The 10,000-nt window shown below is 43.6% G+C and overlaps 1 protein-coding gene and 1 pseudogene across 1 annotated transcript in view; one reads left to right on the plus strand and one right to left on the minus strand.

Moving 5' to 3' along the window:
* Positions 1-8,773, plus strand: part of LOC143023934 (uncharacterized) — a gene marked incomplete at its 5' end in the record, with an annotated part of 16,717 nt that extends 7,944 nt beyond the window's left edge. Inside the window, one exon of the mRNA XM_076182605.1 lies at positions 8,668-8,773. Within this exon, the coding sequence (XP_076038720.1) occupies positions 8,668-8,773 (106 nt within the window). The remainder of the gene's footprint in view (positions 1-8,667) is intronic.
* The window catches only part of LOC143023951 (uncharacterized), a 39,415-nt pseudogene that overhangs the window by 8,436 nt on the left and 20,979 nt on the right, over positions 1-10,000 (minus strand).

Below are 10,000 nucleotides of genomic sequence, written 5' to 3' on the forward strand. Positions count from 1 at the left end.
CACACACACCACACATACCCCACACACACACACACACCCACACACACCCCACACCACACACACCACACACACCCACAAAAACACCACACAACACCCACACACCACAAAACACACCCCACACATACACAACACACACACCCCCACACCACAACACACCCACACACACACACACCCACCCAACACACACCCACACACCACACAACACAAAACACACACCACAACCACACACACACACACACACACAACAACACACACAAAAACACACCACACACCCCACACACCACACACACCCACAAAACACACACACACCACACACACCACACACACACACAAACAAACACACACAAAACACACCCACACACAACACACACAAAACACACACACATACACACTCACCAACACACACACACGCACACACCAACACACACACATACACATCAACACACACACACACACACACACACACACACACACACACACACAAACACACACACACACACACACACACACACACACAAACACACAAAAACGAATAAACCACACAAAAACACACAAAACACACACACACACACACACACACAAACACACAACAGAACACACACACACAACACACACACACACACACACACCACACACACACAGACAGACACACACACACACCACACTGACACACACACACAACACGAACACACACACACCACACAACACACACATACCACACACACACACACCACACACACACACACATACACACACACACACACACACACACACACACACACACACACACACACACACACACACCACACACACACACACCATACATACATAACGCACACACCACAGACACCACACAAACATATAACACACACACAAGACACACAAATAAAACACACACACACACAAGACACACACATAAAACACACACACAAAACACACACACACCACACACACTCACCACACACACACACCACACGCACACACCACACATACACAAAACACACACACCGCACACACACACAAAACACACACACAAAACACACACACACACCACACACACACACCACACACACACCACACACACACACCACACACACACCACACACACCACACACACGTACAAAACACACACACACACCACACATACACACACACACCACACACACATACACCACACACAAAAAACACACACACACACTCACACAAAAAAACACACAAAAAACACACACACACAAAATACACACACCACACACACACCACACACACACACACCACACACACACACACCACACACACACACAGAACACACACAAAACACACACAAAAACACAAACACAAAACACACACACAAAACACACACAACACACACACGTAAAACAACACACAAAAGACACACACAAAACACACACACCACACACACACACCACACACACACACCACACACACACACCACACATACACCACACACACACCACACACATACACACACACACTACACAGACAAAACACACACACCAAACACACACACACTAAACACACACAAAACACACACATAAAACACACACACCACACACACACACAAAACACACAAAAACACACACTAAACACACACACCACACACACACCATACACACACAAAACACACACAAAACACACACAAGCACACACACACACAAAACACACACACACACACCACACACACACCACACACACACTTCCAACGCAAAGTCTTTCCCATGTCCCACATAGACCAGGTTGGTTACCTTGCACAAGTCAACCTTCTCAAAGGCCCTATATGCAGTAAGAATTCATTGACACCGTCTCAAAGAATGCGGATAACAGTGACCACGTTTGATGGACCCTGAAGATCCAAGGGAGATCAATAAAATCTGATATTGAAAAGATGCGTGTTTTTTTTTTTTCTATGAATAATAGTGGTTCTAGGTCTTTCAATTGTGTCTCAGTTTTCGTGAAGTAAAGCTTCTGCTCAGTTCTCTACTACATGTCTTTCTACTCCTCAACTCCGTCTGTCTGCCAAAATATGTCGGAGTCTATTAAAATCTGTCATCCAGTCAGATTCTGTTGCAGTCTATCAGAATGCACCGTTCCGTCGGAATTGATCAGATTCTGCAACGGTATCTGTCAGAGTCTGCAAAAAAAATCTGTCGGAAATTACCCGAGTCTGTCGGAGGTCATCGGAGTCAGCAGGAGCCTCAGGTTCTCCGCCAATCTTCCGACGATTTTCGCTCCAAGGGATTTCTTTCGATTTCTTGGGAAAAAATTACGAGTTGGGAAGACGCCTGGTCGTCACCGAGTAACTCCTGTTAATCTTTATGATATTCAAATAAAAGCACTCGCACACAAGCACACGCATATGTACACGCGCGCATAAAAAAAAAGAAAAAACGCGAACTCCATTGTCTCCCGAGACAGAAAGATGCCAACATGCCAACAATATCTATACATACATACATACACACACACACACACACATATATATATATATTATATATATATATATACATATATATACATACATATGTGTGCGTGTGTGTGTATGCACACGCACACACACACACACACACACACACACACACACACACACACACATATATATATAAATATATATATATATATATATATATATATATATATACATATATATATATATATATACATATATGTATGTATATGTATATATGTATGTATGCACGTGTGCACACAATAAAGTCATTCATACATACTGTTACCGTTTAGCTTTTGGGCGACCACATCTGTGTTCTTGTTTTCGGTTTGCTCTCCGGGCTCCCTCGCGCCTCGCCAATCGGGGAACTTGGAGGACCCGCAGAGTTCAGACGCCCGACCACACGACTTCAGGAAACCAGACGTCGCTTGGATCCCTGGCTATAAGGTTAGTGACTTTACCAGTTAGAGAGCACGTGTGTACTCGCCTAAATGCATTACATAGAATAAGAGCTATATTCGCATAGTCTTGCTTGTAGTCAAAGATAGCTTTGAATTTGCTTACGCTCCCTGATTGCAATGTTTCTTCTTCTTCCAGACAGAAGGGGCGTTTAATGGAAATTGACGTCGCTCGGCAGCTTGCAGGCACCATGAAAAGAAAAGTAAGTGACTTTGTCTAAATAAGATCACGTATGTATTTACACAATATAGAAGATAAAATGTATAGTCGCAGACTTTCATCTCTGTGCTTTCATTGGCTTTGAAATCACTTATGATGTCTGACTGTACTATTTTATCTCCTATATTGCGTCTGCGTGTTTGCGTGTGTGTGTGAGTCTGTGTGTGTGTATGACCCATGAAGTGCACACACGTGTCACATGCTGCATGTGATTTTCTTGTGGGATGCGGGATGTTTCGTGTGGTGCTCGTGCATGTGTGTCATGGTCCCGCGTGATAAGAGCGCATGCCCCGCAGCGCAAACGACTGATTTGCAAGGTACATAGCGCACGGAAGTCCCCGCAAAACGGTGTGCTTGTAGGTTGACTATATGTATGGGTGAATGTGTGTAGGGAAGAACGCGAGATCTGAATCTGCTTATGAGCATGATTGAATGATTGTGAGTGCTTGCAGTGAATAGAGTCCTGGTCGCACTCACGTCAAACATGAGGCAAACCCGTGTGCGTTTCTCGCTGTGTACGTGTTACTGCCAGTCAACAGTTGCCAGATGTCGCTAGCCATTTATAGAATCGTCCTGTTTTCAAAAAAGGATGTGTTTGTTGGATAATCATTTCACTTTGTGTTAAGTTAATAATTAACAATTAGACTCTATAGGTAACGTTTATTCTAGTTCTAGTTAGGTATATAATTTCAAATATGATAATGATGCCATAAGAGAGTGCTGTGCAGGATTTTGCAAATAGAAGTACGTGTATCTGCAAACATATAGTCACGTGCTGGGAGGTTGGTACGATGCATTGCATGTAGCTAGATAATGTAGGCCCTTGTGGACACTTAGTTGTAAGCCGAGGTATTTAATATATACTATAATAAGGAGCAATGTGCCTCTGTGTATACTTCTTTCTGTGTGTGGTTGTGTACGTAATGTCTGACAAATAAGATACGCCGGAAAAACGATCTTCTAGAAAAAGTGAAGATGAAAATAGTGTGATTCAAAACTTAAACATTAAAAAAGACTAGGTAATAAAATCCTTATATGTCATTTGCAGCAACTCCACTTCACTACGGGACTTAAATCTCGTGGGCAGCATTAGCTGCCAGCCGTACGACGTGTCGTAATAATACTCGCATCATAAAATATAGTCACCGCTTATATCTATCGTTCTCTCTTTCACCCGTGAATTTTGAAAACCACAGAGAATGTGATTAAGAGCAGATTAGAGAGAATGTAAAAACACAGGGGCGACTATAATAAATATAATCAAGACTCCGATATGGTAGCGTCGCGAATCCACTTGCTCCTCATGACGCCTACGTGTGCGGTACCGTATGGTAGGGGTATACTTGATTTCAGATATTTGATGTATGCAACCCACTTACTTTAGCCTTAGATTTGAGCGTAATTTTAATGTAAATTTTTAATAATAGGAATTCTTGTAATTAACAAATTCATAATTGTAATGATTATTTCCTAATTGTGTACAGGAACAAGGCACACAACGGTGCACAGCTGCTGTTGGTAATGGCTGACGTTTACAACAATTACCTTCGTCTACGGTTGTCAGATGTCCTCCTCAAAAAGGACAGTTCTTGCGAACCTTCCACCAGCACCATTCCAATGTGCGCTGTCACTCATGCTGGAGGAACAGTTTATACGGTTAAGTCAGCTTCACAAGAGGGCATTTGTTACAATGTGGACCTCTCAATCGGCATGTGCAGCTGCCTCTGTGGAAACACAGGAAGCGTTTGCAAACATCAATTAGCAGCGTCGCAGTACAGCGCAGTTCGCCTTCCACAACTATACGCCTGCACTGTTGCTGAAAAAGAAGTCTTGTATAAGGTGATATACGGCGACAAACCGATGCCGACATCGAATTTTTTAGATGGCTTATTTGCTGATACACCTGTTAATGCAGTATCTCATGGTAATAAAGAACCAGCTGCATGTGACGATGAGCAAGGAGATGTAGCTGTCGTTATCGAGACCTCCGCAGAGACAACAAATGAAAATCAATCAATTGACACCAGCATTGATGAGTTCACAAGCATGATCAATAGAGAATTAAAGAGAACTAAAAGCACCTGCATGCTCAGCTCCTTTGCGGTATTTGAACAGAGGCTGAAAGCCTGCAGAAATCCTGCGCAGGTTACTACTTTCCTTCTGACTGCAGGTTGCACTATTTTTAAGGCATCGGAGGCGGCAAAGAGAAAAATTCCTCGTCAGCCAACGACCATTGCTAGGCGTCAGTTTGGCCAACCAAGAGGCAAAGCTGCCTTACTGAAAGGCAAGATAACAAAAAGGAAAAGGAATTTAGCCTTAAACATATTAAAAATGTACCAAATGCTAAAATACATTGATGTTTCCATATTACTGTTTCATTTCCTATACCTAACTTATTTCAAATCAATCACAAATAAATACTAACTAATAATTAATGAAAACAATTTAGCATGAGGCATTCAAATAAATGTTCTCTAGGTAATTGCCTTTATTTTAGAATACAGTTACATTTTTATTTATTATTTAGGAAGATTATGAAATACTAGTGTAAACGCTCCTGAAAATCACGGGATTCTGATTTCTCTTAACTTCCAAATAATTCCATCATTTATAGCTTGCTATTACAGTAATTTCATTTGCGTGTTATTCGATTTCGATCTCCTTTAACTATTTATTAATAAATCAAAATGCACATTTTTTCGAAATAAATTTATCATTTCGTTGCTTAGGCGATTACTTTTGATATAACATTTTCAATTGTTATATTTTAAACCAAAAGCGCATCCTAGTCACTGTCAAATGACATATAAGGATTTTATTACCTAGTCTTTTTTAATGTTTAAGTTTTGAATCACACTATTTTCATCTTCACTTTTTCTAGAAGATCGTTTTTCCGGCGTATCTTATTTGTCAGACATTACGTACACAACCACACACAGAAAGAAGTATACACAGAGGCACATTGCTCCTTATTATAGTATATATTAAATACCTCGGCTTACAACTAAGTGTCCACAAGGGCCTACATTATCTAGCTACATGCAATGCATCGTACCAACCTCCCAGCACGTGACAATATGTTTGCAGATACACGTACTTATTTGCAAAATCCTGCACAGCGCTCTCTTATGGCATCATTATCATATTTGAAATTATATACCTAACTAGAACTAGAATAAACGTTACCTATAGAGTCTAATTGTTAATTATTAACTTAACACAAAGTGAAATGATTATCCAACAAACACATCCTTTTTTGAAAACAGGACGATTCTATAAATGGCTAGCGACATCTGGCAACTGTTGACTGGCAGTAACACGTACACAGCGAGAAACGCACACGGGTTTGCCTCATGTTTGACGTGAGTGCGTCCTGGTCACCCCAGCGTCCCGGTAGGCAGGCAATCGTTCACGGTCGCCTCGGCGTCCCGGTAGGCAGGTGACCAGGAGGTTCCCCGGAGTCCCGGTAGGCAGGTGTCCAGTCCCTGGTCACCCCATTTTCCCGGTAGGCAGGCAACTGTATGTTTGAGGGCGTGCCTTTGGTATATTTGACTGCATACATGTATGAGTGCCTGTATGAGTGTTTGTATGTGTGACTGGCTGAGTGCATGCTTGAATGCTTGTGAGTGCTTGAAGTGAATGGTGTCCTGGTCACCCCAGCGTCCCGGTAGGCAGGCGGTCGTTCCACGGTCGCCCCAGCGTCCCAGTTGGCAGGTGACAAGGAGTTGCCCCAGCGTCCCGGTAGGCAGGTGTCCAGTCCCTGGTCACCCCAGCGTCCCGGTAGGCAGGTAACTGTGTGTTTGAGATTGTGTGCCTCTTGGTGTGTTTGACTGCATACATGTGTGAGTGCCTGTATGAGTGTTTATATGTGTGACTGACTGAGTGCATGATTGATTGCTTGTGAGTGCTTACAGTGAATGGAGTCCTGGTCTCCCCCAGCGTCCCGGAAGGCAGGCGATCGTTCTACTGTCGCCCCATCGTCCCGGTTGGCAGGTGACAAGGAGTTGCCCCAGTGTCCGGTAGGCAGGTGTCCAGTCCCTGGTCACCCCAGCGTCCCGGTAGGCAGGTAACTGTGTGTGTGAGATTGTGTGCCTCTTGGTGTGTTTGACTTCATACATGAGTGAGTGCCTGTATGAGTGTTAGTATATGTGACTGCTGAGTGCATATTTGAATGCTTGTGAGTGTTTGAAGTGAATGGATTTCCAGGTCACCCCCAGCGTCCCGGTAGGCAGGCGATCGTTCCCCGGTCACCCCAGCGTCCCGGTGGGCAGGTGAAGAGGAGTTCCCCCCAGCGTCCGGTAGGCAGGTGATCATTCCCTGGTCACCCCAGCGTCCCGGTAGGCAGGCAACTGTGTGTTTGAGGGTGTGCCTTTTGGTATGATTGAATTCATACAAGAGTGAGTGCCGGTATGAGTGTTAGTATGTGTGACTGCCTAGGTGCATGTTTGAGTGCTTGTGAGTGTTTGAAGTGAATGGAGTCCTGGTCACCCCCGCGTCCCGGTAGGCCGGCAATCGTTCCCCGGTCACCCCAGCGTACCGGTGGCAGTTGACCAGGAGTTGCCCCAGCGTCCCGGTAGGCAGGTGTCCAGTCCCTGGTCACCCAGCGTCCCGGTAGGCAGGTAACTGTGTGTTTGAGGGTGTGCCTTTGGTATATTTGACTGCATACATGTGTGAGTGCTAGGCAATAAATGGAGTCCTAGTCACCCCAGCGTCCCGGTAGGCAGGTGACCAGGAGTTGCCCCAGCGTCCCGGTAGGCAGGTGTCCAGTCCCTGGTCACCCCATTGTCCCGGTAGGCAGGTAACTGTGTGTTTGAGGGTGTGCCTTTGGTATATTTGACTGCATACATGTGTGAGCGCCTGTATGAGTGTTTGTGTGCGACTGCCTGAGTGCATGTTTGAATACTTGTGAGTGCTAGAAGTGAATGGAGTCCTGGTCACCCCAGAGTCCCGGTAGGCAGGCGAACTTTCCATGGTTGCCCCAGCCTCCCGGTGGGCAGGTGACAAGGAGTTGCCCAGCGGTAGGCAGGTGTCTAGTCTCTTGTCACCCCAGCGTCCCGGTTGGCAGATAACTCTTATTTTGAGATTGTGTGCCTTTTGGTGTGTTTGAGTGCATACATGTGTGAGTGCCTGTTTGGGTGGTTGTATGTGTGACTGGCTGAGTGCATGTTTGAGTGCTTGTGAGTGCTTGCAGTGAATGGAGTCCTAGTCACCCCAGCGTCCCGGTAGGCAGGCGATCGTTCGACGGTCGCCCCCTGCGTCCCGATTGGCAGGTGACAAGGAGTTGCCCCAGCGTCCCGGTAGGCAGGGGTCAGTTCCTGGGCACCTCAGCGTCCAGGTGTGTGTTTGAGGGTGTGGCTCCTGCTATGTTTGACTGTCTACCTGTATGAATACCTTGTTTGTTCGTATACATGATTGCCTTACTGTATGTTAGAATATTTGTTTGATTGTCTACCAGTGTGAGTACCTTATCCGTTTGTATACATGATTGCCTTACTGTATGTTTGAATATTTGTGATTGTTCGCAGTGAATGGAGTCTTGGGCACCCCCAGCGTCCCGGCACCAGGCGGGCAGTTGACCAGAAGTTGCCCCAGAGTCTCGGTAGGCAGGCAACTGTGTGTATGACTGTGTGACTCTTGGTATATTTCATTATGTACGTGTCCGAGTACAAAGAATAATAGGCAGATACACCACATGGCTAAGATATGTAGACAACATATTAATCATAACATCCAAAACCACAAATATCCACAAATATCCAAACCAAAAACTTATTATTAAATGATGTACACGAATAGTTCAAATTCACATTGGAAGGAGACAACACTCATTAGAACAGATTTCAGCCCAAAATATAAAGCACAAAGAAAACAAACCAACAAAAAAGATTATATTCATTCTCTATCAGGTCACAGTGAAAGAATTAAATTAGGTATATTTACTGAATTCTTCCTACGTGCATACAGAATATGTAGCACAGAATATATAGCAGAGAAAACAAAACACATAGTTTCAATTTTTCAAAAATGAAATATCATAAGAGATTAATTATAAAGAAAAATTATAAAGAAAAAATGGAAAGTACAAAAAGTAAAAAGAAAAATAATAAAATGATAATAATAATGATAATGATGATGATAATAATGATAATAATAATAACTAATAATGATGATAATAATAATAATAATAATAATAATAATATAATAATAATAATATAATATAATAATAATATAATAATATAATAATAATAATGATAATAATGATAATAATAATAATAATAATAATAATAATAATAATAATTAATAATTAATAATAATAATAATAATACATACATACATACATACATACATACATATACTAAGGCTTTTTCCCCCTTACCAGGGGGGTAGCCAAAAAGGACAAGGCACAAAAACATTCCCACCCATTTTATCCCCGAAAAACTCCACACCCCTCCACCCTCCCTCCCATCTTAGCACCTCCTAGATGACGGGTCATACCTGCACCCTGTCCACTGCCCTGGGTCAGAAGCAGTGTCGCAGGACACAGCACATCCACAGCAAGGCCGCTTCATTAAATCGGCGACCCCCCCTCTTCGTCCCCCCATATATAAAGGAGAGGACGGGGAGAAATCCCTTCGGGCTACGTCAAAAATATTTGCTCACACACACTACCTCACCCCCATTCCCCCGTCCAATCCACCTCATGCATCACAACATTTTCCAAATACAACCATTCTCCATTCACCCCTGTCTTCTGTCCTCTCCCGTCCTTCCTCAACAGACATTCCCCTCTTCCCCAAAGCCCCCTTCACCCCATCCATCCATCTCATCCTAGGACGTCCCCTCATGTTCACTCCCTCC

The sequence above is a fragment of the Oratosquilla oratoria genome, unplaced genomic scaffold (genome assembly GCF_046742065.1).
Source record: "Oratosquilla oratoria isolate Oo_2021 unplaced genomic scaffold, ASM4674206v1 SCAFFOLD72, whole genome shotgun sequence".
In the NCBI taxonomy this organism is placed as follows: Eukaryota; Metazoa; Arthropoda; class Malacostraca; order Stomatopoda; family Squillidae; genus Oratosquilla; species Oratosquilla oratoria.